Genomic DNA, 27588 nt, shown 5'->3' with positions numbered 1-27588 from the left:
CGGTACTAACCTCGGCTCGGGTTTCCACACACAAGGGGGTGCTGGGGTGAGGTGCCAGGGGTCACAGCCTTTCTATTTTAACAATGAATCAGAACGTTGCCTTGAAGGTGGACGAAGACCACGCCCCTGCCACTCGCATAGGCTCTTTCTAGGTGCTTCATTTACATGAAGACCTTGGGATTGGACAACCCGAGGGCAAGGGGCGGGGCGGAGGCGGGCGGCGCCCAGATGCCTCAGAGCGCCAGACCCGCTGCACGCTCAGCCCGAGCAGCAGTGGCAGGGTTCCCAGGGGGTTCTTGAGAGGGCTGGCACTGGCGGTTCTGGCTCTTTTTAATCTCTTTCCCTTCGGTTCGTTCCCGCCACAGTCTCCTAGGCTGGCTTTGGCTCTGCGTCTCAATTTTCTTATCTGTAAAATGGAGGTGGCAGTAGTACCTGTGAGGATGAAATGAAATGCCCAGGGGTTTTCGACCATTTGCACATCCATTTGCACACTTCCACTGATGTGGAGCTCACTCACAAAATGCAAATCTCCTCCTTTTTAAAAAATATGCCTTCTTTTCTAACATTCTGCACTATGCCAGCTTCTATTCCAAAATCTTTACATCTTTGAGGACGTAGTAACCTGAAGGATTAAGTACCAAGATCCTCATTTCACAGCAACTAGGATCAGAGAAATGAACCAATTCGCCAGTGTCACCCAGCTAGTAAGTGGCAGAGCCAAGACTAAAACCCTGGTGTGTCTGGACTCCACTGGCCAATACAGAGCATCTTCATTCACTAGTTCACTCAGACATTCACAGGTACCTGGTACATGCCAGGCCTGTGCTGGGCACCAGGGATATGGTAACATGAATAAAACGTGGCTTCTTCTGAGAGGGGGAGCCCACTGACCAGGGGGAGAGACAGACCCCTAAACAGGTCATCCTGGCACAGGACGGAGTGGGTGAAAGCACACCTTCATAACAAGGATAATGATCTTTCTGCTTAGTCCCAATTACTGTAAGCAAAACAGGGAGCAGCGAGGCTCTAGCTCTTGTAGTGAGGCCATGGGATCCTGAGACAGTTACTTGACCTCTCTGAGTCAGGGGGTGGGTGGGTGCTTGGTTTGAGTTTGAAACTCTGGGTATGGCCCCAGCTCTCTAGCCCCCACCAACCAGTAAAATCTGGGGCCAACTCAGCGTGGCACTCCTGACACTTCAATTCATTCAATACTTACAGAGCCCCTACTTTGTCTGTTGTGCGTGCTGAGGACACATCAGTGAACAAAAGAGCGAAACTCCTATTTTTGTGGCACTTACATTCTAGTGGAGACAAACAGATCAGATCCCAAACAAGATAAAGAAGCAATACATGGAGTATGTCGGCTAGTGATAGGTGCTAAGGAGAAAAATGAACGGGTCGGGGGGTTGGAAGTGGCTGGTGTGGGGAGAGCATTTTTTTTTTTTTTTTTTTGCGGTACGTGGACCTCTCACCATTGTGGCCTCTCCCATTGCGGAGCACAGGCTCCGGACGCTCAGTCTCAGCGGCCATGGCTCACGGACCCAGCCGCTCCGCGGCATGCGGGATCTTCCCGGACCGGGGCACAAACCCATGTGCCCTACATCGGCAGGCGGACTCAACCACTGCGCCACCAGGGAAGCCCAAGAGCATTACTTTTTAAATAAGGTGGTCAGGAAGTATTTACAGCTGGATCTCATATATATACACATATATATTTAGTCAATAAAACAATTCCAATGGCTCTATTTCTTACTTAACATCACAAAAAGCCAAAAATAAATTATTTAGAAAATGTTAAACATTAAAAAATAAATAAATAAGGTGGTCGGCGATGGCCTCTCTGAGATGGCGACCTTTGAGCAAAGACCTGGAGAAGACGTGGCAGTGAGCCTGCAGGTCCTGGGAAAAGCATTTCAGGCTGAGGGGAAAGAAGCAGTGAGGCTGGAGGGGAAAGAATAAGGAGGTGAGGGGGAGAGTCAGTGGGTGGGATTGGTGGGCTGTCCTGAGTGCTCTCCGCAGCTCTGGAGCTACCTGGTTACATTCCTCCAGGGCAGGGAAAACAGTTGCGGTGGGGGGATCGGGGTTGGGCAGCAGCCAGGGTCCTGAAGGGGGCCAGTGAGCCAAGGGTGTGTTGGGACGAGTGAAGGGGTCTGTTGGAGGGAGCCCCCTCCTGTGGGGGACACTGGTACTTTCATCCTTGTGATGGGAAGGGCAGCTACAACCCCATTGTACAGATGGGAAACTCAAGACTCAAGCAAGTTGCCCAAAGCCACCCAGACCCTCGATGATAGTGCCTGGTCTGAAAACACACTCTTGAGTTCTGTGGGATGGCTCAGGGCATAATGGTGGCAGCCAGGGCAGCATCCCACTTGTCACCATTTAGCCCCAGCCTCCCATTCCCCTTTCTGCTCCCTGAAGAGTCTGTGCCTGCTCACCTCCACCCCTTGGCTCACGCCCTTCCCCTCGGCGCAGACATACCTCTTCAGAGATTTGGGGAAGCAGAACAGTAAGTGACAGTTCTAATCCCACTCTACCCTCCTGAGCCTCAGTTTCCTCACTGATCAAGCGGGAAGGGTCATCCCAGGCCTCCGGGCTCACAGGCCTGTTAGAGTGTCACATGGTCTGGGCAGGCAAGGTAGCGATGCAGGGGGCTGTAACCCAGTGGAGCAGGGGCTGGAAGCTATGAGTCTCTAAAGCAGTCATCAGGGCTGGCTCCAGCCCAAAGCTACCTACCCTGTAAAGTGGTGATCCAAAGCCTGCAGAAGCTGAAGCTGGAGATCTGAACTTTTATATAAAACCTCAAAAAATTTTAAATATGGCTACGTCAAATCGTTTTTAAACATTATGTGAGTCAAATCAAACTAATCCTCAGGACTTCTCTTTTATGCAGTGTCTCTGAAATGGTAAATCACAGATTTTCATCCTTTAGTTATGGCTTAAATGCCCACCCCCTCCAGGAAGCCCTCCCTGGCTTCCCCAGCCTTAAGTGAGGGCTCACTCTGCCAGGCTCCTGTGCAAGACTCCCGTTGTTCCTGGGGTGTCTTTCACATTGTCGACCATGTGAGTGGCGCCCCCTGGAGGTAAGATCCTGGATCTCCACCTCCCGTTTCTTTGGGTTTGTTCAGCGAGTCCGGCAGTGTTAACGTAGGTATCTAGGGTGTGACTTATTTCTTTGCGGAAGGACCCATGGCTTGGGTATATCTACCTTCTTGATCCTTCCCTGGAGATGTACATGTGCCCAGCCAGAGATGACTCTCAGCTTAAATCCCAGCTCCAACTGAGAGACAGTGAGCAGTTAGAACTCAGCTGAAACAGTGTCCTGGAAGACATCAGGGAAGGGTTGGGGGGCATCTCAATGTGCCTCACCTGCAAAATGGGCTTAATGGAATTCCCTACCCTGTGGGGTTATGGTGAGAACTCAGTGAGTTGAACCAGGTAAAGAGTGCCTGGTATACAGTGAGTGCTCAGTAAATGTTATCACCTCTCCTCCTCTCTGTCCCTATAGAAACAGCTCAGGGAATGTAAGTCCCTGGAGGGCACGGACCACCCTGTCTTGCTCACCAGTGTATCCCCAGTGCTAACCACCCAATACCGGTGCTTTACTAAGCACTTCCCTACCGGTGCTCAGTAAACACTTGCTGAGAGAGCAAGTGGTACCTGCATGAGAGAAGGGTCTACCCACCCCTCCCCTGGATTATTGCTGGAGGGTCTTGGAGCTTCCAGTCCTCCTGGTGCACCCTGACGCTGCCACCAGGGAGATTTCTCTCAAATGAATCCCTGACTCTGACTCTCCCCAGGCTCAACCCCCACTCCCACATCGGAGGCTCCCGCTGCCCCAAGATAAGGGTCCAGATCCTTAGCTCAGTATCTGAGGCCCTTAAGGGTCTGGTCCCTGCCGGCCTCTGCAGCTTTCTCCTCTCCGCTGACCACCCCTCCCCCACCTTTGCTCACCAAGGGCTCTCGGCCTGCCCATCCCCTCTCCCATCCACCTGGCCAAGCCATCTTCCAAGACAACTTTCAATGTCGCCTCCTCTCTGTTCTGTGCCCCCCGGGCCTATACTTTATTGAACCGACCTCCAGGGTGATCTCTATGTGTCTGTCTCCCTCATGAGACGTGAGGATCATGTCTTATTATCTATAACGGGGTAACTTTTGATGTAACTTAACCTGAGACTCAGTTTTCTCAACTGTCGAATGGAGGTACTACCCACTTCACAGTGCTGCTGTTGAGTTAATGTCATCACTGGCACATTGGAGGTGCTTGGTAAATTTGTTTTCCGTCCTCCTTCTTTTGGTTACTTGCCAATCATGATGGCTAAGGGGGAAGGGAGAGGGCAAAGCTCACTGGACAGGGAAGGTTTCAGCAAGGGCCCACGGGAGATGGTTGTGGCGATGAGGAGAAAAAACTAGATTCCGGGAAGGGTGAGCTGTGACAGGGCGAGAGAGTCATGGACATATACACACTAACAAACGTAGTAAGGTAGATAGCTAGTGGGAAGCAGCCGCATGGCACAGGGATATTGGCTCGGTGCTTTGTGACAGCCTGGAGGGGTGGGATAGGGAGGGTGGGAGGGAGGGAGACGCAAGAGGGAAGACATATGGGAACATATGTATATGTATAACTGATTCACTTTGTTATAAAGCAGAAACTAACACACCATTGTAAAGCAATTATACCCCAATAAAGATGTTAAAAAAAAAAAAAAACTAGATTTGGAAACTTGCAGACAGGAAAGAATGGCACTAGGGCCAAGAAAATCTCAAAAAGATTATTTCAAGGGTTACGTGGGAACACCTGTGAGGAGGGGGAATGGGTCCAGTGTAATCCAGCCAGAACTGGCCAAAAACCTACAGCGATTCAGGTCTTGTTTCAACAGCAGAAACACAGAAATGACCGACACAACTTCCCATTCAGAAAGCTCAGGGCCTGGCTGGGGGGAAAGAGGTAACCAGGTTATAATACGTTCAGTGTTTAAAAGAAAGAAACGCAAAGTATCCCGGGAGCCCAGATGGAGAAATGACTGATTGCCAGGTGTCAGGGAAGGCTTCCCGGAGGAGGCAGCTCAGAGCCGAGGTGAGAAAGGTGGAGGGCAGGGTGCAAACACCTAAAGGGCTTCTCTGGCATCTGGAGGAGGCAGATGTTTGCTCGGAACAGGACGGCTTTTCTTTTTTCTTTTTCTTTAATAACTATTTATTTGGCTGCGCCGGGTCTTAGTTGCAGCAAGTGGGATCTGTTAGTTTTGTTGCAGCGTTCAGGATCTATTTCCCCGACCAGGGATCGAACCGGGCCTCCTGCATTGGGAGCACGGAGTCCTAACCACCACTGGACCACCAACGAAGTCCCAGGAGGGCTTTTCTAAGATGGACCTGCTCACAAAAGAGCAGGCAGTAAGCCCTCCAAGCTCAGGATGAATTGGGAACCCCTCCCCAGAGTCCTCCACACAGCTAAAGGGAGGGCAACAGCTCAAGTCCAGGGAACATCAAGGTCAAGGGGTTTTTGGAGAGGAAGGAAGCTGAGGCTTAACATCAGATCCCTCCCCTCCTCAGTTTCAGGCGCTGGCGGGCAGCTCCACCCAGCCTGCTCACCTCAGCCCCCAGGGGAGAATCAGGCCACCCCAAAACGGATCCTACTAGGAGAGTTCTTTCCTCTACTGAGCTGAGGCCTGGCTCCCAGTAACCATGGCCATTGCTCCTTGTTTTACTAGCACAGGCCTGACCCATCTGGGAAGTTCACTGCGGTAACAGGAACATCTGGATGAGCGTCTGCTATGGCTTTAGTTCCACAGTTGGATCCCCTCTGGACAGCCCTTTACATATTTGGCTCCTGTGTGAGAATCTGCTGCTTGCACCCCAACACCAATTCTCCCATTAGTAACGCAATCCCCAATTCTTAGTGGGTACACGGTTTTCCAGAACAGACCACGGACCCCAGCCTTCCCTGCAACTGGGAGCTCCCTCTTCCTCCTGCCCTAAGCCTTTGCCGCCTACCTAATAGCACAAGCATCAAGTGTTCCTAAAAGGAGGGCCCCGACCTTCGTCCCTTCCTCCTTCCTGCAGCTGAGGGGCAGATATGATGGCTGAAGCTCAGGCAGCCATCTTGGACCACCACGAGGTGGAACCCATATGTTGAAAATGGCACAAAACAAAAAGCTAAAAGCCTGCCATCTCCACTCCAGGCTGGCTACCTTCCATCTTTGTTAACCTGAGAATTCCTCTCTTACATAAGCCAGTTATTTTAAAATCTTGTTTCATATTATATGTAGCTAAATCTAATGTTTCCTGATTAACCTCCTAGAGGTCCCAAACCACAGGGCCCACGGGATGGGGAGCGACAGGAAGAATCCAGGTAGAACATGGAGAGAAAAGACAAGTTCTCCAGAGAGTTCTGACTCTATCACTTTCAATCTTAGGATTGGCAAAAATTACCATGATTCAATTTCCTTGGTCTGCTGGTTTCCGAGGGCACACGTGGGAGAAAGTGGATGAGAACTTAATACTAGTAAACATTACAAATATAGGTTTAAGTTGTAAAACATCCTATGTCATTGGGGGTGGAGAATAGAGCCCGGCATGGTGTCTCAGCGGCAGCCACGCACACACGGAAGACACACCTGGGAAAGTCAGGAGCCGTGGGAAGAGGTTCATGCACGTGGTCTCCCTTCAGCCTCCAGGCAGGCCTGCGAGATAGGTGTCTTATGACATCTCACACGTGGGGAAACAGTCCCAGTGAAGTCAGCAGTGAGGAGCTCACACAGTGGGCCAGCGGCTGAGCCAGGACTCAAACCCCAGCCCGGCTGTGTGTGCGAATTCCCCAGGCTCATCTCTGCTCCTGATCACAAGGGGCTGTGAGGGAGAGACTCACTGCCCCGGGCCAAGTACCAGAACCACCTGGACAGCTTGTACAAGCTCTGCCCTCTGCCCTGGATAGAGGCAGCCGAACGGGGCAAGTCGCCCCACCCCAAGCACGGGGAGGACAACAGGAAGGCAGCAGGGAGAGCAGGTGGAAGGAGCCAAGCCAGGTGACCGGGCCTCCCAGCCACAAGCCCTGAGCTTCACACTCGCACGGCCAGGTGTGGCCTTCAGCCCCGCAGCAGCCAGCACCAGACGGTGGGCTGATGGTGACAGGAGAGAACGCCTGCCCAGTGCAGGGCCAGGGCTGCTCCTGGCAGCCCCGCCACGGGGTGAGTGGAGGGGAAGGCCGGCTCTGCGGACCCCCGATCCCTGCTCCCCTCCTCCAGGAGCCCCCGCGTCCCACGGCTGAGCAGAACCTGCGCTCCCCTCACACACACTCACTAGTGCATCAGCTGCACAGGGGCCTAGAGCTCATGTGTCTCGCCTTTGCAGTCCTAGTGTCAGGGCCCGACACAGCTCCACTAATCAGGGTGCAACCTGAAATTCCTGTGCCCTGGCCCAGAGTCACAGGAACCAGTCAGCGCAAGTGGGGTCTGACAGTCTCCAGAACAGATGCTCCGGCTGTCCTCACCGGCACCACATCCACCTGAGGCAGCTGGACCTGGATTCTGCCACCAGCCCAGCTCGGTCCGGAGAAGAGCGGGGAGTGTGGGTGACGTGGGTCACTAACAGGCTGGCTTCCATCAGCTCTGAAGCCGCACCTGAAGGTCTCCCTGGAAGAAGTGTGAGAAAGCAGCAGGCCTCACTGAGCACCAGCCGGCCTCACGAGGGGCTGCTCTGAAAGGGCCAGGCCTTCAGGCGAGTGGAGGTGGATTTTCTTTACAAGGGACTAATCGCTCCTTCTTTGTGGGGCTTTGTCTGGGAGCTGCTGGAAGCCTGGGGCAGCTGCCCAAGTTTGCGGGGGTGAGGAATACTCCGGGACTTCCCCGTCTCCACCCCTTCAACGTCAGCTAAGGAGGCCAACAAGGCCAAGGAGAAGGAAGAGGCAAAAGGTCCCAGCCAGGAAAAGGCAGAGCCCAGCTCTGCTCAGCCACCGGCCCAGGTCCCAGAGCTGCAGGGAGGCCCTGGCCTCTACCAGTGGTGGCGCCGGCCTTCACCCGGGTTAGGGGCCCGGGCCTAGCGCTAGCGTTTCGTGCCCACAGGGAGGACTGCTGGACAGTGAGGATGACCCACACTCCAGCAGCTCCCTCCACCCCAAACGCCTACCCTCGGCATGCGGCACGGGGGCCAGGGACAAACCGTCCACATGTGCGCTTACTTTCACAAATGTAATCAAGGTTCGGTGGGGTATACATTTGGGAAGATGCCCCAAACGTGGCCCTGGAGGCTCCCCCTGGCGGATGCCAGCTCTCAGCCGCCTGCGTCGGCTGGAGTCTAAGCCCCAGGCTGGAGAGGTGCTGGCCTCCCAAGTTTGGGCTGAGGAGTCAGCGCCTGGGTGCAGGCTGGCTTACGGGACAGCCAAGCTGGGACAGGACAGGTCCTTGCAGCCGAGGCTGGGGCACGGCCTGGGTCTCAGGGCTCACTCCCCGCTGTGCCGGGCTTGGCCTGTTAGCCGGCGGCGCTGGGTCTTACTGGTACGAGTGGCGCTTGGGGGCTTCTTGGTGGAGTCCTGGGCCCGGCTGGGATGTTTCCTCCTGACCTTCTTGCGCCTGTGCGCGTGCAGTGAGGCCGTGAGAGAGGAGATCCTGTGGGAGGGTGGAAGGCTGGTGAGGCTCGGGCCTCAGTCTACCCTGGGGAACAAGGTGCGGGTGGAAGTTTGGGCAGGGGGGTGACTGATGGCCCAGCTCATGGAGGGGAAATCAGGACAGGCCATGGACGCCATTCCAAAGGCAGCACGCTCTGTCCCCCGAGGGCCTGCCAGCTCCTCAGCTCACAGCAAGAAAGGCCCTTACCCCAGGCACTAGGGGTACCCAGGGTCAGACATTCTCAGGGGGTGGAGATGGGGGGCAGTGAGGGAGACCACTTGACAAGCAGAGCAGAGGGCTGCCCAGGGCCCCACACGTGCCCCACACCACCCACCACAGGCGCCCTCACAACGCCAGCCATAGCAGCAGGCTCACAGGGGAGGACAGGCCAGGGCTCACCGCTGGGACAGCAGAGGGTCTCTGGACTTCCTGCGTAAGGCTCTGGTCGGCTTCTCCGCGGATGACGCCCCCTCCTCAGACCTGTGCCCGGCCCCTTGCTAAAGCACAGGAGAAGGACTGTCAGGGAGCGGTGGATCGAGGGGCCTGGGCACCCTGAGTAGTTGCGGCTCTGTCGCGTGGGGGCATGACCTGCCGCCTCCCTCACCTGGGTCGGGGCTCAGAGAAGGCCGTGGGCAGAAAGGCCACGTGTGCCCTAAAGCAGGGATGACACGGGCAGAGCTGGATTCCAAAGTTCTCCACCACCACAGCCTACAGTGGACACACTCAAACACTCACAAATGAACGAACTCTAAGACGGAGACGAGACTGGTCTTTGCATCAGAACTTACAGAAGAATGAGCACCAAATACAAGGTGAGTGTGAGCTCAGAAAGGATGTAATAAAGGGGTGGCCCTCGAACTTAAGGACACCGTAACCCATGCTCGGGGCTGTGGTTTACCTGGTGACTGTACGTGCACACGCATATAAACCCCTACGCGACCCAAACACAAGTTTAACTGAAACAAACGTTTCATAAGACAGCACTTGCTGTGATGCTTTCTGATATTTTCAATGATATTGTGTTCCTTTTCTTTAAAAAAAAAAAAATGCTGGTTGGAACTTGCTATGACTCCCACCCCACAGATCAGGGCACAGAGACATACCGTGCAGTGAGTGATCACAATCAACTGCTCTCTCGCCTGCTTCTAGTGGATCCACCACTTTTATCCTCCACAGCGACCCCACGAGGCAGCTGCTATCATCAGCGACCCCAAGGTAGTGGTGAAGAGAAGCAGACAAGGCAGAGAGACCTGCCCAGGTTCCCAAAGCCACTAGTGGTAGAGCCGGCCCCTGAAGCCCCAGGCTCAGGGCTTTTGTCCAGGCCCTGGAGGGTGCCCCAGAGGAAAGAGCCCCTCACACTGGAATCCCATGACATGGACCCGCACTTAGTGAGCCCCTGGCCAGCTAGGTTGCCCCTGTGTCCCCTCTTCCCTGGTGCCGCGAGGGAGACCCACCTCAGGCGGGGGCAGTCCGAGCAGCCGGGCCGCTGAGAAGTCCAGGTTGCTGATGGTGGTCACGGTGACCGTGTGGTTGAGGTGGTCGTACTGCACCGGCTCTGTCTTTGCTGTCACCAGCCGGTCCAGTTCGTCTGCCTCCTCTGTGCGAGTGGGCACAGAGCCAGGCCTCAGCCCCAGGGCACAAGTAAGCAGGCTCCAGCCACTGCCCCCTGCCCCCAGCCCTGGAGTGCAGTGGCCTCCCCTGCTCTATTGGAGGGCATCCAGGAAGCCCCCAGCTCCAGAGCCTGGCCTGCAAATGCTGTAAATGACCCCCACCTCTTCCCTTCACGCTCCAGGGAGACCTCAGACCCCCTGGTCCCCACCAGGACAAAGCTGGAGCCACACCAGGAGCTGCTGCTTCCCCTACCCCTCCACCCCCAGTCCCTCCAGGCCTCAGAAGCTGGCCTTTCTGCTCATGATCAGTTTACCAAGAGGTTTGGATCTCCTCCTGGTCTCTGATCCGCTGACGTTTAGAGACAGCTGAGGACTACCCCTGGCTGCCAGGTCACCACCAAGATCCCTAAAGCAAGGGACGTCAGCTTCTGTGCAGCCTTCACACCCCTCCCCTCCCACCCACCAAGGCATAAATAAACTCAGCCCGTTGGCTATTCTCCAGGACAGGTCAAGGATGGGATTACCCAGCGCCTCCTCTCTCTCTGCCAGCATCTTCAAGTATTCCCGGTGGCGCTGAAACCAAAGGGAAGGGAACATGGTGAGTATGGCCTCTCAGCCCAACCTCAGGCAGAGGCGCTGCTCACCTCCAGGGTAAGACCATGGCTTGAACAGAAAGGCCAGGAGATCTCACCGTAAACCTTCCCCAGACCTGGGCCCACGGTGTCTCTATCTGTATAAACTGCTCCCCAGGCCTGCCCACACCTCCCCTCATCCCTGCAGGTGCCCCTTTTCGGGCCATCAAGGCTGCAAGTCCCCTGGAAGTCAGAGACACTCTCCTGCCCTCTCCCTCTGCACCTCCTCCCGGAGCTTCTTCTGCTCCTCCTTGAGCCGCTTCTTGATCTCCTCAATGGCTGCCTTCTTCCGCTCCACCTTCCGCTTGTGGAAGCCTGTCAGGTACTCCCTACAGCAGAGGGGCAAGAAAGAAAGTCAGGATACAAGGAAAGAAGAGCTTGCTCTAGAAAGAGAAAAAAAAAAAAAAGAAAACCTAATACTGCACTCACCATGTGCCAAGCACCATTCCAAAAATGTACGTTCACTCATATAATCCTCACAGCAACCTGCGTAGTAGGTACACATCCCCATTTTACAGATGGGAGACACTGAGGGGCAAGGTTACTTGCCCAAGGTCACAGAGAGCGTAAGATAGGGAAAGAGAGGGAGATGCTGCCTCTCTCCACTCACTACCCTCCAGGACTCTCAGCTGCCAGCAACAGGGTCAGGTGGTGGGCACAGGCTGAGGGCCTCTGAACCTAGAACAGGTGAGGGTCCCTTCTTCTCTGGCAAACTCCATTACTCAGTGAATTAAGCCACTTCCAGTGGGGCTTTTAAGGCCACCCTCACCCAGACCTCCACGAACTCTCCATTGGACCAACCCCCCATTTGCCCAGGACCCTGCCCCTGGACTCATCTGTAAGTTGTGCTGATGCCACCCTGAGTTTCTTTTTATTATTTATTTAATAAATAAATAATATTTATGTATTATTTTTGGCTGCTTCGTTGCTGCGCGCGGGCTTTCTCTAGTTGCGGCGAGTGGGGGCTACTTTGTTGCGGTGCATGGGCTTCTCATTGCAGTGGCTTCTCTTATTGTGCAGCATAGGCTCTAGGCGCATGGGCTTCAGTAGTTGTGGCACGCAGGCTCAGTAGTTGTGGCTCGCGGGCTCTAGAGCGCAGGCTCAGTGGTTGTGGCTCACGGGCTTAGCTGCTCCACAGCATGTGGGATCTTCCCGGACCAGGACTCGAACCCATGTCCTCTGTATTGGCAGGCGGATTCTTAACCACTGCGCCACCAGGGAAGTCCCATCCTGAGTTTCTTGATGCTTCTTCAGCATTTCCCTCCCTCCCCCTATCTGATCTCAGCCCCTCTCATCTCTCTAGAGCCTGCTGCACCATTGCCATCTGTTCCGGGGCCCAACGCTAGGCTTTTCGCTGACCCACTACCATATACCCAGGTGGCACTCTGAGTGGGGGACATGTGATGGGCCGGACGCTAAGGTTTAAGGGTCCGACTCAGGAATTCCGAGGCCTGGCGCGCACACCCCGAAAGAGCTTAGTAATCGCCTGGCGAATAAATGAATTTAAGCCACTCGTTTCATTCACTCATCGTTCATCAAAAGCAGCTGAGTCTGCTGCGTGCGGGGCCGCCGGGCTGGGCTAGGGAGGTCGAAGCCACCGCTCGGAGACCCGAGCTCCCCGCTCTCGGGCGGCGCGCACAGCAGCGCTAGGCGGGTTGGGGAGCCGAAAAGAGAAGTAAGGGCGGGTCGGACGATTCCATTCCTCTGGGTTGGGGGCCCAGTGCGCCCGCTTCCTTCCCCGTGAGCCTCGCACCACGCCCAGAGGGCGGGACCGGAAGGGCCCTCCGCGTGAGCGTGTGCCGGCGGACCTAGCCTTAGTCTTGCCCGGCGGTCCGAAGAGGATACGGTCCAGCCTTGACACTCACCGCCGCTTCTCCTCGTCGAAGCTCAAAATGAGCCGCGGCCGCCGGCCGTCGCCATCTTGCCTCTTCTTCTTGTTGCGGCCCATAGCGGTGAGGCCTCGGCGGCGCCGCTCCCTCTCACCTGATACTTCCGGTGTAGCGTTTCCAGCCTCCCGGAAGTGCCCGCAGAGACGCCCCGCAGTTCCGCTCGCCAGGCCCCGCCTTTTAAAGGGGCCGCCCAGCCCGTCTCCCTGTTCCTCTCTTCTGCCTGTAACAGGCAAGATTCCTGCCCTTCCCCAACCCACCCCCGCAACTCCCAGCCCCACTCCCTCTCTTAGACTAACAACGGTGAGAGCGAGACCCAGAGGTCCCAGCGCCTAGCACGGTGCCTTGCACACAGTAGGTCCTCAATACAGAGTTATTAGTGAATGGCCGAAGATTGCTGATCCTTCTTTTGATTTGGATGTCAACTCCGTGGTGGTCTCCAAGAGCACGTTTCTGGAGCCAAACTACCTGGATTAGAATCCTGGTACCCCAGTTACAGCTGTATGGTCCTGGACCAGTTGCCTTCGCTGTGCCTCAATCACCCTGTTTGTAAAAGAGGACTAATCATAGTGACTTGGTAGGTATTGTAAGGCAGTGGTTTCCAAACGTTGGCGCGCATCAGAATCCCCTGGAGGGTTTGCTGAACCCCAGATCGCTCGGGCCCACCCCAGAGTTTCTTTTTTTTTTTTTTTTTTTTAATTTATTTATTTATTGCTGTCGTTTCTGTGCGAAGGCTTTCTCTAGTTGTGGCAAGCGGGGGCCACTCTTCATCGCGGTGCGCGGGCCTCTCACTATCGCGGCCTCTCTTGTTGCGGAGCACAGGCTCCAGACGCGCAGGCTCAGTAGTTGTGGCTCATGGGCCTAGTCGCTCCGCGGCATGTGGGATCTTCTCGGACCAGGGCTCGAACCGTGTCCCCTGCATCGGCAGGCGGACTCTCAACCACAGCGCCACCAGGGAAGCCCACCCCAGAGTTTCTGATTCAGCAGTTCTGGAGTGAGCCCCAGAATTTGCACTTCAGGCAGTTCTCAGGTGATGCTGTTGTTGCTGATCCACAGACCAAATGTTGAGAACCCTGATTGTGAGGGATAAGTGTGTTACGTAGCGTGTATGTATAACATAATACATGCCACACATGTGTTTGCTACACAAGCCATCACCCCTCTCTGTGCCTCAGTTCCCCAAGTATGGAGTTGGGATGTAGTAACACATCCTCTACTAAAAATGAGGGCACGAATGTGAAGGCAGTAAGTAAAACACCTGAAGGGGAATTTTAGTAGCTGGGATTGTATGCCTGAATCCCCCATTCTCAACTCATCTGTGCTGTGTACTGCAGACAAGCTGCGGCCCTTGCCCTTAAGGACTCACGGGTTCACAGGGTCAATGATCATTACAGTCCAGGGGATGACACCTCTGCTGTGAGATTCACGGGAGGCCGGAGGAGCTCAGGGTTGGCTCTTCCAGTGTGGAGGGCTTCCCAGAGGAGGTGACCACAGAACAATCTGGGAGTGCGGATAACAGACTCTTAGGACCCAATGCTCTTCTTTGACAAGTGACTGGAGCCCAGAGAGCAAGTAAGCACACACATATTGAGTGCCTACTGTGTGCCAGGCACACAGGGAAGGCAACTGTTATCTCAACTTGTCCAGGGTTACACTGCTGTTCTTTGGTAAAGCTGAGACTTGACCTGAGTCACTGGCCTCATGGCCCAGCATCCTGGGGCGCTGGCCTGAGGGATCACTCTCCAGTAGCAGCACACCCGCTCCGGGGGCAAGACGCAGACCCTGACCATGAGTTTTGAAAGGAGCTAGGCACACAGTAGGTGCATCTCTCCACGAATGTTGAACCCATTCCACAAGGGTCCTCCGCCTGAGGGATTCCACGTTGGGCACTGAGAGGAAGTTATCCTCAAATACAGGGCACAGCGGGGGGCTTCAGGGTGATGCACAACTGCCCCTCTGCCCCTCTGCCACCCTATAGTGGCAGTGCCCCATGCCACCCTTGGCACCCTCCTCCTGGGAGAAAGCATTGCCTTGGATGCAGTGATGCCCCCCAAAAAGATGCCCAGCGAGCCGCCTTATGTGGAGGTTCAGAGATAAGTGACTTAAGCAAAGTCACCCCATTATTAAGTGGTGTGCAGCGTCATCCTCAATTGCTGCCCTGTGTGTGGAGTGGTTCTGCCCTCCCGGAGCTTCCGGTCAGGCGCAGAGACTGGGGACCGAGTAAGGAGACACCTGCTTATGCAGGACCTCGTGTGGGGAGCTCTGTACAGTCCGCCCTCGCAGCCCACCGGGCCCGAACTGCCAGCCCACGAGTGGTTCAGGAAGGTCACATCTGCGAAAGCTCCCAGTGCAGAGTGAAGCTCGCCACTTCGGGCAGGTGCTGTTGCTCCAAACTCTTCCCTGGGAGTTCCAGGTCCCCTTTACTCCAGGAAAAGAGATGCAGGACTGGCAACCCCACCCAGATTCCAAAAGCTTGAGAGCCATTTACTGCAACTCACAGTCTAAAACACTTCCCTTTTTAAGTCAGCTTCTCCTTGACATTATTTTTATGTTTATTGAGCCCCTGCTGTGTGCCAGGCACAGCAAGAGGTGGTACGTTCTCCGTAATAGAAATGATGATGAAGATGATGAGCCAAAAGAATTACGGCAGCTGCCATTAATTTAGCTCTTTACACGATTATCTATTTTGAGGTATGAGTTCCATTTTAATGAGACCCAGAGATGTGCAGTCACTTACCCAAGGTCACACAGACAAGAAGAGCAAGTGCTGAGGGTGAAGCTTGGGTGGTCTAAGGGCAGAACTCTGCTTAGTTTCTCTGGACCCAGTTTCACAGGCTCTTGAGACACACCGAGTCTTAAAAGAGGTGAAGGGAACCAACAGTTACGGAGCTCCTACTATGTGCCAGGCACAGTGTAGTTCTCTACGTTATCTCAGCTGATCCTTGCAACGGCCGCACAGGGTGGATACTAGTACTAATGCAATTTGATAGATGAGGAAACATGTTCAGAGAGGTTGATTAACTGGCCCAAGGGCACACAGTGATAGAGCTGGGGTTTGGACACAAGTCTGTCTGACTCCGAGCCCAGTTCCTTTCCTCCACTGCCAGTGGTCTCTCTCCTTATCTGCCCCAGGGCTTTCCTCTGTCTGGTTGTAGTCCCAGTCCTGGAGTATCGTTGAGTTCCGCCAGTGTAGAGAGAATAAGTGGGATCAGAGAAAGGCAGTCAAGAAGACACTTTCTCTGATGTCCAGCAGAGGGCGCCCCATCCACAGCCAGACTGCCAAAGCTGTTTCTCTCTGGGTGGCCAGTTGGGTGCCCCAGGAGAGCCTGGAGATTGGGTGTGGCTCATGGCAGCTCCCAGCCTTTGCGCTCCATCCTTCTTGGCCCTCTTATAGAGATGTGCCCTCCAGCAGACCCACTGAGATGGGAATCACCCACCCAAAAGGGCCAAGGTGAAAATAATGACCCCCATTTTATGGATGAGGAAACTCAGACTGGGGGGTGGAAGAGACCTAGCCAGGGTTCCACAGCTAGTGCTGGCTGTCCTGGAGTGAGATTTGCCAGGCTCCCACCGAACACATACCTCAGGAGACTGCCTTGGGGGTTGGGGGTGCCAACTGAGGTCCTGATTCCAAGCCTTCTTGGAACATTGGCTCAGTTCCCAGGGGCTGTTTCACAGGGAGGTAGGGGGCCCTACAGCAGGGAGCAGAAAGGAGAAGGTGCAGGGGAGTGGTCGCAGAGTTGCCCAGCTATCAGCTCATGTCCCATCACTTGCAACAAGTGAGTGTGACTGCCCTCCAAGGTAACGGAGCCTGGCCGGTCTTGGAAAACACGTCCTCTGGAAACCAGCAGAGGAGAGGCTCACGGAGGCCTCATCTCAGGGAGGGTGAGTCTCCCGCACTCTGCGGTGCAGGGAACAGGCTGTGTGCAGCAGGAGGCCTCTGAGAACCTGAAGGCGGGGCTTCAAGTTGGCCCACGGGCCTCTACTTGTAGGTTCTCTGCAGGGGCTGGCGTATCCTGCCACCGACCCCAATTCCTCCTACACAGAAACGGGCCAGCTGGTGGTGCCAGGACTATCGCCCAAGCCCATCTTCCCTATGTTGGGTTGAGGGTCCTGAGGAGGGCCACAGAACCCGACTTTCCAGACTAGCACCCTGGTTGCCCTTACACTGTAGCATTGAGGTGTGTGGCCTGGCGCCACAAAGCTGGGATGCCTGGGGAGCCCCAGAAGGCTCAGCTGGGCCTGGTAGAGACCAGGGAGTCATCACTCAGAGCCTGTTTACTCCCCTTCAGATTCGGGGGATAAGATCTCAAGAGGTAGTGCGGCAGCGACGGGAAACGCTATCCACTGCATGTGTACGTTGTGCCAGGCCCTACACTCATCCTCCATCACACACCTCATTTCATCCTCACAACAGTCCCACGGTAGTCTCCGTGCTATCATCCCCCTCATATAAATGAACAAACCGAGGCTCAGAGAGGTCAGTTAAGGCCCACAGGGGCACACAGCTGCTTTCCCTGCACTGTCTGAACCATATCTCTTTCTAGTTCATGAAAACAAATGACAGGGGCCCCAGGTATTCCTTTCACTTCCCCCCGTGTTGCCCCAGGTACCATGGCATGAATCAGTCTGTCCTTGCCTCTCTTCCCGTTTTCGTTTATTTCAACATCTTTTGTGCATCTACCGTGTGCTCGGGCCCAGTGAGTTGGGAGCTGTTTGAGGGCAGTGACTGGGTCTTATTTAGTACTGAGCCCCTCGCTGTGTATTGAGCTCTCTGTTCAGCCCAGGGGACCCAGGGGAACAAGATGTCACTAGGACTTAAGAGGTATGCATCGAGGGAATTCCCTGCCGGTCCAGTGGTTAGGATTCGGCGCTTTCACTGCCACGGGCCCGGGTTCGATCCCTGGTCAGGGAACCAAGATCCCACAAGCCGCACAGCGCAGCCAAAAAAAAAGGTATGTGTGCACCGAGGCAGTGAATGGAAGTGAAGAAGGGGCGGAGCCTGGGGGAGTCGGCGGAACCCTCCTCTTCCACACCCACACACACAGGAGGCCGGTTCAGGGGGAGCAGAGGCAGCTGCCTTTATTGGGGGCCATGGGCCGGCTGGCTTCACTCAAAGGCCACGCACTTGATCTTGAAGTCGCCATCGGCTGCCAGGTAGTTGATGGCCTCCAGGTTGAGGCGGTTGGGGAACTTGAAATCGTATCCACCAGGCAGCTGGATGGTTAGGTCTGCCTGGTCGAAGGAGATGCACACCTGGGGGTGGAGAGGAGCAGTGAGCGTGTGGACCCCACAGCGGGAGCCTCGGCCCTGCAGCCACGGCCTGCAGGTCCTAGGCCCCCCCAGAGCCCTTTCCTCACGTAGCCCTGACAACAGCCCCGCTTCATGGTGAGGCCCTGAGGTTGGGAGAGGGGATGCTTCTTACCGAGGATCACACAGCAGGTGACTGAAGGGAGGGGAGATGGGGAGGGAGGGAAGGGGGGGGCAGGGTGGGACCCAGGTCTCTAGCCACTCAACCCAGCTCTGCCCCAGCCCACCCAGGGCCCTGACCCCACCCCCAGACCCCAGCCCACCTCCACAACACTTCCAGGCTGGAAGGGGAAGACGGACTCCCGCTGCTCAGCCCCCCAGGCCCCGCCATCCTTGCTGTTACACACGATGGTGTTGGTGTCCCCGTGCGCGTCGAAGCGGGGGTTGAAGTGCAGGCACAGGTTGTTGCCATCTTTGCCCATGTTCAGCACGAAGCTAGGGGATAGCGGGTGGGCTTGAGGCTGCCCCCTCCCGCTGCAGCCCCCTCAGGCCGACCGGTCTGTGCCACTCAGTCCACATTAATGGACCTCACCGGGGCAACGCATGGAGCCGAGGCAGGAAACCTGGATTCTAGCTGTGCCCTGCCACCTCCTTGCTGTGTGACCTTGAGCACGTCCCTGCTCCATCTGGGTCTCAGTTTCCATATCTGCACAGTAGGGGCTCCACAGGAAGTATCTCTTAAGGGCCTTGCTATGCTGACAGCCAGGACTCTTGTAGACATGAATTTGTGTCCCTGCCCGTTTGGTCAAGGTCAGAAACTCCCTCCAGATGGTGACCTCTGGGAGGGCAAGTGTCCTGTCTGTCTTGTCTATCTCTGTACCCCTGGTGCCCAGCATGATGCGTGACACACAGTAGGTGCTCTGTAACCGTGGGGCGAATGAGCGAATAACAATAATGCATTTGCTGAGTGGAGGTAACAGCAAGGCCTCCCTCTGAGGGTTTAGAAGGAATGACATGAGCAGTGCATATGAAGCGTGCGGCTCTATACTGTCAGCTGGTCATCAACGTGTGAGATGACCCAGCATTTCGCCTCCACACAACCTCCCCCCTCCATTAACTGATTAACAAACGAGGCTCAAGGCGGTTGGTTGACTGGTCCAAGCTCACAAGGCTGCGGTGAAACTAGGCCAGCTGGCCGAATGAATGATGAGCTAAGGAAGGACGGAAGGAGTGAAAAGTCGAGAGTCAAGAGCGCAGGATACACAGACCTCAGAGGGCGGGCAGCGAGGGTGACACCCTTTCACTCCCTCTCCCCGCCCCGCTCAGCCTCTGGTCCCGCCCACAGCAGTAGGGAGGGGAAGGCCAGCCGAGGCAGCTGACGAGGCCGCAGCTGGTTTAGTTTAAGGGGGCGACAACGGTGGGAGCGTCCAGACTCCGCGGAGGAAGTGACTCACCCAGAACTCGTAGCCTCAGCAGCCGCCGACATTAACCCCGCCCCGCCGGAGGGAGGAGCCGGGCCTGGCCAGCCACGCCCCTGCCAGGCGCGGGGCGGGACCCTCGAGCTCCAGCCCCCGCCCCCGCCGCCTGCTGCCCGCCGCCCCCGCCGTCGTTCCCTCACCTCTTGGCGTCCGGGGGCACCTCGCCCCGCACTCTGAGGCACTCCCCAGGTTTGAGATTCAGGTTGCTGGCGACCAGACCCTGCGCAGACAAGACCCCGCCCAGCCGGGTTAGAGGACGCAGGGTGGGAGGTCGTGCCCCGCGCCGGGAAGACCAGCCCTGCTCTGACCAGGCCGACCCGAAGGCTGAGGAACCCGGCTGCAAGTTCTAGACTCTCCTTCTTTGTGTGGTCCTGGGCAAGTTTCTTGTCTGTAACATGACTGAGGTTCTAGAAGACAGGATCTAGAAGTTTCTGCGGTTTAGCCCGGGGATTTTAGATGCAGAGTAGCCTGGGTGGTGGAGTGCTGTGCTCCATCGCCTCATTGAATAGATGGAGAGAACCAGGCTCCAAATGCGTCACACTGCGAGTTGGGGGCAAAGGAAGGTGAGTGAGGCGCCTGCCCCTCTGCTGGCGAGGAAGAGGCCTGGGGCTGGGCCATCCCCCACCATCCCCTTCAAGCTCCTCTGTGCAGAGAGGGGCAGGGGCTGGAGAGGAGACCCCTAAGGGGCACAGCTAGACCCCTCTAAGAAGGGAGAGCAGCCCAGGGCGGGAGCCTGCAACCTGGCTGGCTCGGGGTTAACAAGAGCCAGCGCAGAGCTTCACTGGTGTGAGTGGTTCCTCCTGCCAGAAACTTGAATCCTTTCCCTAGGGGCCTGCAGAAGATTCTTGCTGCTTTCTTGCTCCTTTATCACAGCCCCCACCCCCCAGCTTGGAGGAATGGTTGAGCGGGAATGCCCCCAGCCCCCACCTGACCAGCCTGGACAGAATCACCCGCCCCGGGCTAACCCAAGCAGGCTCCCTCCCGGCAGCCTGTTTCAGATCCTGGCGACTTTTGCTCGCGAGCAGAGGGTGACTCTGCCCTGGCCCAGTGACGGGGACAGCTGCAGGGGGGAGGGGACAGGAGGCTCTTTGGGGGGAAGGGGGAAGGGATAGTGGCCTGGGCACCCTCAAAATGCCCCACTCCACCTCCAGTCGGCCACACCCTTCCCACTCCCACTTCTCAGAGAGCTGCAGAATGTAAGCCCTTGGCAGAAATAACTGCTGTCAGACCCTGGAGGAATCCAGAACATTCTTAAGCCAGAGAAGGCCTTGGGGAAGCATGGAGCCCACCCCCATTTTACAGACACGGCCACTGAGGCCCAGAAAAGACACGTGTTCAAGGCCACACCACAAGAACTAGAACCCAGATCGTGATCTGCCCTCACTATGCCTGGCTGTCTGCCCCCACGCCGTCTCTGGGCCTTGGGGTGGGGTCCCCATACTCACACAAGCCATGATTGAGGAGAGGAGGATGTTCCTGGGACTTCGGGACCAGCTGTCTGAAGACTACCCGAGAGATGGGCCACAGCCCGCTCCCACCCTTTTAACTGGACCAGACCCGGGTGAGTCCCGCCCCCTGGATGCTGAGCCAATTGTAACTCAGAAAGGAGATGGGGGCCACGGGAGGCGGAGTCAATGGAATTTTGAAGCCAGTTCTGGAGCAGAGATGACCAATCAGAGTGGAGACCCCCCCCATTCCTTCTTAGCCACTCCCCCACGGCCCAGGCTCCACCTCCCATTCTCTTACCCCTTCCCAAAATTATGCTGTGGCAAGGATTGGGGGAAGCCAGTGGAAAATAGTTTGAGGATGAGCTAGGCCCAGGAGTTGGCTGGAAGAGGGCCAGGGCCAGCTAGCTGAGCTCAGGGGGTCCCCCATAGAAGGCGGCTGAGGAGGTGCAGTGTCCTTCAAGAATTAGATCTGGGGTTCGTGAGGCTGCTCCCTGGCAGGGGCCAGGGCGTGGCCCGCTCTGGGCGCCTCTGCAGAGGACCCAGGACCCATTAACCACAAAGCCCTGCCCCTGCCTGGGCCTCCCTCTGAAGCAGAGATTGCGGCTGCTGCTCTCGTGCTCCTCGCTAGCGCTAAAGAAAGGCTGGGCCGGTGCCAGGCTTGAGGCCGCCGCCCAGGCTCAGGGCTCAGGCCTCAGGCTTCGTTCTGCCCTCCCGAGGGGTCTGCCGGGGATCCTCCAAGAGCCCCTGCCTGACAGCCTCTGTCCTGTCCGAGAGGCTCAGGCCTGGGAGAGGGCCCAGGGTGAGCCAGACCATGAGGGGATGGGGTCCCCGGTCTGTGCACCCCCATCCACTCTCCTCACATGTCTCCCTCTGACACCCGGCACAGCTTTCCCTGTCCCCATCTGTTTATTTTACTGAGTACCTACTATGTGCCTGGCCCTGAGCTAGCCTCAGAGGATTCAAAGATGAAGCCCTCAGTCCCTGTTCTCGAGTAGCCCACTGTTGGGGCAGAATCTGGCCATGAATCTAATTAAGAAGTAGCACGATGCAGGCTCTGAGGGAAGTCATGAGCGAGCACCTTGGTGGGATGGTCCAGAATGGGAAGAAGGTGGGTCTTGAAGGATGGGTGAAGAAGCAGGGACTGGCATTCCAGCGTGGGCAAAGGCTCGGAAATGAGAAGGCACAAGTCTGGGGAACAGTGAGCGTCTGGGCATGGCTGGAGTTTAGGGTGTGCTGGGGAAAGACGGGGCATGAGGGTGGGAAGCCAGCGGTACCTGGATCGTGAAGGGCCTCACTGAGGGGTTTGGGCATTGTTTTATCGGAGGGTGCTGGGGAGCCACCAAAGGTTATAGGAAGAGTGAGTATTGAGGCCAGATTCAGGCTGCAGGGAAAATCACTGCAGCAACAGAGTTGAAGGTGGGGTGGAGGGGTGCTCACCTCACACTCAGAAACCAGGTAGAGGAAGGAGCGCGGGGAGCACTGGGTGAGGTGGGGGGCTTGCTAAGAGAGTTATCAACAGGACCGCCTTCACGTCACTGTCCCCCTTCTGAAATCACCAGCACTGAAGAGGGAAGTAGATGTGGACCGGGGGTGACTCACATCTGGAGCAAACCTGCCCTGCCCTGCACTGCCTCCCCAGACCCCACCTTCCTCCAGATGACTGAAACCCACGCTGGCACAGGAGGAGAGAGGCTGCCCGGGGCTGAGAGGCAGGCCCAGAGAGGTTGGGTCGCACCCCTTGCGAGCCCCTCATCCCTCCTCCTAGAGCAAGCCAGCTGCCACGGAAACCAACAACAGAGCTTCACTTTTTCCTCCAGGGCCTCCCCCAAACCTCAGCATTAGGGAGGGGTGGGGGGGTGCCTAGCTCCACTGCCTTTCCTCTGTGCTTCCCCTCCGAGGCCCACAGACACTCTCTCTGCCTGGTCAAGGAATGGGGGCATTTCAGGAGGAGTCCAGGCAGTCATTGCTGTGACTGCCATCAGGTGGGACTGGCTGGCTGTTCCAACCCAGTAGTTGGGCTCTCAGGGCCTCAGGAGCTGCTCCTCCATTCTTCCCCCAACCTGGAAGACGGGTCCAGCACCAGGAAGCGTTTGCTGTTGGATGAGGGGCTGCTTTACTCCTCTCCGGCATCTGGCCTGTCGAGAGATGGAGTGGCAGGCTGACAGGGTGTATAGGCTCCCGGAAAGGCCCCTTTGGGAGTCTGGAGACTTGGGTTCTGGTTCTAGCTCTGCCACGCCCTCCCCAGGGCATCCTGGCAAGCTGCTTCTCCCTGCTTGCCTCAGTCTCCCCGTCTGTGAATTGGGGATGTGCAGCCCTGCTCTCCTGCATAAGGTTAGTACAAGGTGGAGTTCAGGTCTGTTGTACTTAATAGATGATTATTTTCTTCAGAGAGTCTCAGAAGGTTTTAGCCTTCCTCTTGTCTCTTCTCCCAGGCTGAGTTCACCTTCCTGGGTCGGCATTTCTGGGAGGCCTCCCCCTCACCACCACCCCCCATCCCTTGGCAGTCTCCTCCTGCCTAGGCTGCGGTGGGGAGTCTCCCCAGAGTCCAGTGACCCCTATAACAGGGGCCGCAGTTTTCCTGAGGCAGGGACCAGGGACAAGGTGCATTGTGTGCCCCCCGCCCCCATCTTGGGGCCTCCTATTGGTGGCACCTACTTATCTGTCAGGCCCTGTGCCCGGCGCCTCACTTTCATACATTATCTCATTTCGTCTTCACCTCCCTCCTGAAGCAGGCCACGTGGGTGAAACTTCTGCACAGGGAAGCTGCTCTGGGGCCCTGAAATGAAGCCGACGTTAGAATCAGAGAAGACGGACAAGTCCTGATTTGGGGGCTACCTGGCTGTGACTCTAGCCTTGGTCCTTGTCCTCCCTGAACCTGTATCCAGGCCCGGAAGGTGGGAATGTTACCCATCTTGGAGGGTAGCAGGATTGCAGGAGTGATGTGAGAGGGGCTGCACGTCAGCTCTCTCTCCTGCACCCCCGAAGGCCAAGGGCACCCACCCCAGGGACTCTCCTCCCCCTCACTGGCCTGCCGCAGAGGCAGCGAGCTCTCTGGAATTCCTCCATCCTACAGGCTGGTGCTATGGGCTGGACCTTGGCTGCTGCCATGAGAAATGAGCTGAACTTGTCCAGACAGGGGATCCAGGCCAGCACGGCCCTTCCCAGCCTGCCCACTCCTGCCCTGCCCCCCGTGAAGGCCGCGCCTCCTCCAGCTGGCCGTGGTGGAGAGGGCTGCCAGGCCCACTGAGACACCATCCACACCCCCAGGCAACCTGGCTGGCTCAGCTGGGGAAAGTGTGGGTGGTCAGAGCCTCCAGAGCTCCTTCATTGAATGATGCAGAGACCACCCAGAGAGCGTGGCCACGTGGCCAGGGTCACACACGGAGCTAGCGCTGCAGCCCTCTCATCTGCCGAGCCAAGGAAAGAACACTGTGGTCTGGGGATACCTGGACCTCAAAATGATCTTTTCCTCCTGCTCCATGAAGGAAGGACTAGTTGGGGGCTGCCCCCAACTTCAGATACTTTTCCAACCAGTTTGTGCTGGAGCCCGCCTCCCCACTTACCCACTCATCCAGTCCCACCTCCCTGCCTTTGCTTATGCTGTTCCACCTGCCCCAGCCAGCCACCTCCCCAAACACAGTACACTCTGTCACTTTTGCCTTCCCACCTGGTGTTTGTCGCCCTCTGAACACATGCCCCAGCTCGCCTTTGGGGAACACTCCTCCTCTCATAGGAGGGCTGGGTGGGGTCCAGACCCTGTCATTCATTAGCCCTCCAGGGCTCAGGCATGAGTCTTTTTTATTTTTTTAAACGTTTGGGGGTGTGTGTGTGTGACAATTATAGACTCAGAGGAAGCTAAGAGTTTTTTAAAAGCTTAGAAAATATTTGAGACTTGAAGAAAAAAATGTGTTGGCCCCAAAATTCTAAGACTGAAGAGCTGAAATTAATGAACGTTTACTGTGCTCAAACCTAACACTCGGTAGTCATAAAAATTGTATTACCTTGAAAACCATTTTGTGGGTTGAATTTTCTTCGAAAGTGTGCCCAGTTCTCTCTAGAGGTTGGTCACTCCTAAATTAGATCCCCATAGCCAAATCATGTCTAAAACAAAAGCATAAAAATATTTGGAAAAATGTATAGCAAAAACACCCCATAAATATATTTAATGGGGCCTGTGGGTACATTTTAATGTTTTCTATAATGTGCCTGGGACCTGTGTATCAGGAGAGTTTGGGGCTGCAAATAACAGAAATCTCAACGAAAACTGCTTGAAAATTAAGGAAAATTCACATACCAAGCAGTCTGGAGCTAGGAGGTTTCCATGGTAGGTTAATGCAGTGGCTCAATGAAATCAAAGATCTGGGTTCCTGCATGATCATGGATTGTGGCCATGTAGACAGTCCTTGCTCTGCTGCACAACCACAATCCACAATTCATCCTTGCTCTTAGGACAGACAGGCTAAAGGATTTGGGATGAACTGTCTTCACATCTGCAACAGACTCTCGAATGAGTCAGTTAAAAAATGTGAAGATATTGGATGGGCCAAAAAGTGAACGATCTTTTTGGCCAACCCAATATATACAGAGCAGTTAAGCAAATCAGACAAATTGGGAATCTAGGTGAAGGGCACGTGAGTGTTCACTGTGCTGTTCTTGCACCTTTCTGTTGGTTTGAAACATTTCTAAATTAAAATTTGGGGAGTGTGACACAATAAGAAATGTATATTTGGTCCATGACCCTAGTTCCTGACACAGAGTTCCTAAATCCTTTGGAATTTCCTAAGTGATATGGGTGCCTGAAAGAGCATCTTTTGTTCTAACATTTTGGTCTCTGACCCCAGTTCCTGACACAGAGCTCCTAACTCCCTTGGAATTTCCTGGGTGATAGGATCTTCTTTTGTTCTAATGAGGTGACTCTTGGTGGGTACCTGGATGGCTTCAGGAGGGGGGCTGGTCACCAGAAAGACCAAGCAGTGATCAGAAGCTTGTAACTTTCAGCCCCGCCCCCCATCCTCCAGGGAGGGGTGAGGGACTAGAGACTAACAATCAGTCATGCCTATGTGATGAACCCCTCCATGAGAATCCCCAAACCACACAGCCTGGAGAGCTTCTGGTTTGGTGAACACATCCACATGCTGGGAGGGTGGCACACCCTAACCCCACGGGAACAGAAGCCCCTCACTTTGTACCCTCCAGGACCTCACGCTATGTATATATCTTCATCTAGCTGTTCATCCGTAAGCTTTATCATATCCTTTATTATATAATAAAACCGTATTCGTAGTGTTTCCCGAGTTTTGTGAGCCTTTGTAACAAATGATCAGACCCGAGAGGGGAGCTGTGGGAGCCTCTGATTTATAGCCAGTTGGTCAGAGTGCCAGGTGATGACCTGACACTTGCGACTGGCATTGAAGTGAGGGAAAGTCTTGGGGGACTGAGCACTTAACCTGTGGGGTCTGCACGAACTCCAGGTAGTGTCGGAATTGAATTATTGATAGATTGTAGGATACCCGGTTGGTGTCTGCAGAAAACTGGTGAGTTGCTTGATGTAGAAAACGCACACATTTGGTGTCAGAGTGCTGTACTCTGTGGGCAGAGGAAACAGTTTTCCCTTTCAGTTGGTGTCAGAGAAGTGGGATTTGCTACAAAGGCCCTGGCTCATGGGAACGTGTGGTTTGGGAAGAGAAAGTGTGAAACGGCGCGGGATGAGGAACCTTTGATTCCTATGTGGTCACGTGGTCACCCATGGCATGAGCAGCAGCTGTGCTGCATTGTCTAAAGGTAAACGTGGGGGAATCCTCTGGTGGTCCAGTGGTTAGGACTCCATGCTTCCACTGCCGAGGGCCTGGATTCAATCCCTGGTCGGGGAACTAAGATCCCGCAAGCGATGCATTGCAGTCAAAAAAAAAAAAAAAAAAGTTTTTTTTTTTTTTTTTTTTGGCCATGCTGTGTGGCATGTGGGATCTTAGTTCCCCGACCAGGGACCGAACCCGTGACCCCTCCGTTGGGAGTGTGGAGTCTTAACCACTGGACCACCAGGGAAGTCCCAAGATTATGTGCTTTATTTATTTTACTTTTTGCGGTACGCGGGCCTCTCACTGTTGTGACCTCTCCCATTGCGGAGCACAGGCTCCAGACACGCAGGCTCAGCGGCCATGGCTCACGGGCCCAGCCGCTCCGCGGCATATGGGATCTTCCCGGACCAGGGCACGAACCTGTGTCCCTGAATCGGCAGGCGGACTCTCAACTACTGCGCCACCAGGGAAGCCCTATGTGCTTTCTTAACTAACTAAATAATTTTTTTTAAAAAAGGTTAACGTTACCAATGGAATTTAGACATGGCTCCAAGTCCTGGGGAGCTGGCTTACTGATGCATAAGGAATTGCGAAAAAAGTAAAACTTACAGTCCTGTGGTTATGCTTATCTGTAATAGCTAAGGTGAAATAAAAAGAGTGCTGGGTGGGACTCTGATGCTAGACCAAGCTCAGATTTCAGCGAGTCTGAGCTTCGGCCACTGTTTCAGAGCCACCCCCAGAGGAAAAAATTATGGCAGGGACAACAGAAAGTACCCCTAAGGCCTCTGGTCACCAAGAAAGTAGTCAACATGCAGGGGTGGGGGAGGAGGGAGGCAAAACTAGGTAACTATTGAAACCAGGGGGTATAATGTGAAGGAGTTGTTTCATTTTG

General features: G+C 55.3%; 2 protein-coding genes across 3 annotated transcripts; both read right to left on the bottom strand.

The window, feature by feature from the left end:
• Positions 1-8174: 8174 nt before the first annotated feature.
• Positions 8175-12804, bottom strand: NOL12 (nucleolar protein 12). Of its 2 annotated transcripts, none has more exons than XM_082666742.1 (6): positions 12705-12804; positions 11063-11168; positions 10732-10780; positions 10052-10194; positions 8997-9094; positions 8175-8597 (listed from the first exon to the last, which is right to left on the bottom strand). In XM_082666742.1, the coding sequence occupies exons 1-6, from the start codon at positions 12785-12787 to the stop codon at positions 8432-8434; spliced, it is 645 nt and encodes a 214-aa protein (XP_082522868.1). In that variant the 5' UTR covers positions 12788-12804; the 3' UTR covers positions 8175-8431. The 2 variants fall into 2 exon arrangements, with proteins under 2 accessions (XP_082522868.1, XP_082522867.1); XM_082666741.1 differs by lacking the exon at positions 12705-12804 and adding an exon at positions 11269-11617.
• Positions 12805-17781: 4977 nt separating this feature from the next.
• Positions 17782-21014, bottom strand: LGALS1 (galectin 1). Its single transcript, XM_082666963.1, has 4 exons — positions 20899-21014; positions 19594-19673; positions 18299-18470; positions 17782-17981 (listed from the first exon to the last, which is right to left on the bottom strand). The coding sequence occupies exons 1-4, from the start codon at positions 20905-20907 to the stop codon at positions 17835-17837; spliced, it is 408 nt and encodes a 135-aa protein (XP_082523089.1). The 5' UTR covers positions 20908-21014; the 3' UTR covers positions 17782-17834.
• Positions 21015-27588: the final 6574 nt, after the last annotated feature.

This window comes from Grampus griseus (assembly GCF_964374135.1).
Source record: "Grampus griseus genome assembly, chromosome: 11".
NCBI classification, from domain to species: domain Eukaryota; kingdom Metazoa; phylum Chordata; class Mammalia; order Artiodactyla; family Delphinidae; genus Grampus; species Grampus griseus.
The sequence above is the reverse complement of the archived record's forward strand: the minus strand, read 5'-3'. Positions and strand labels throughout refer to the sequence as shown.

Coding starts and splice junctions, on each gene's coding strand:
- NOL12 (XM_082666742.1), bottom strand. CDS start 12,787: ATGGGCCGCAACAAGAAGAAGAGGCAAGATGGCGACGGCCGGCGGCCG. Junction 11,169..12,704: donor TTCGACGAGGAGAAGCGGCG/GTGAGTGTCAAG, acceptor CCTCTGCTGTAG/GGAGTACCTGACAGGCTTCC. Junction 9,095..10,051: donor TCGGACTGCCCCCGCCTGAG/GTGGGTCTCCCT, acceptor CCTGTGCTTTAG/CAAGGGGCCGGGCACAGGTC.
- LGALS1 (XM_082666963.1), bottom strand. Junction 18,471..19,593: donor GTGCCCCCGGACGCCAAGAG/GTGAGGGAACGA, acceptor GCTATCCCCTAG/CTTCGTGCTGAACATGGGCA. Junction 17,982..18,298: donor AGCCTGGAAGTGTTGTGGAG/GTGGGCTGGGGT, acceptor CTCCACCCCCAG/GTGTGCATCTCCTTCGACCA.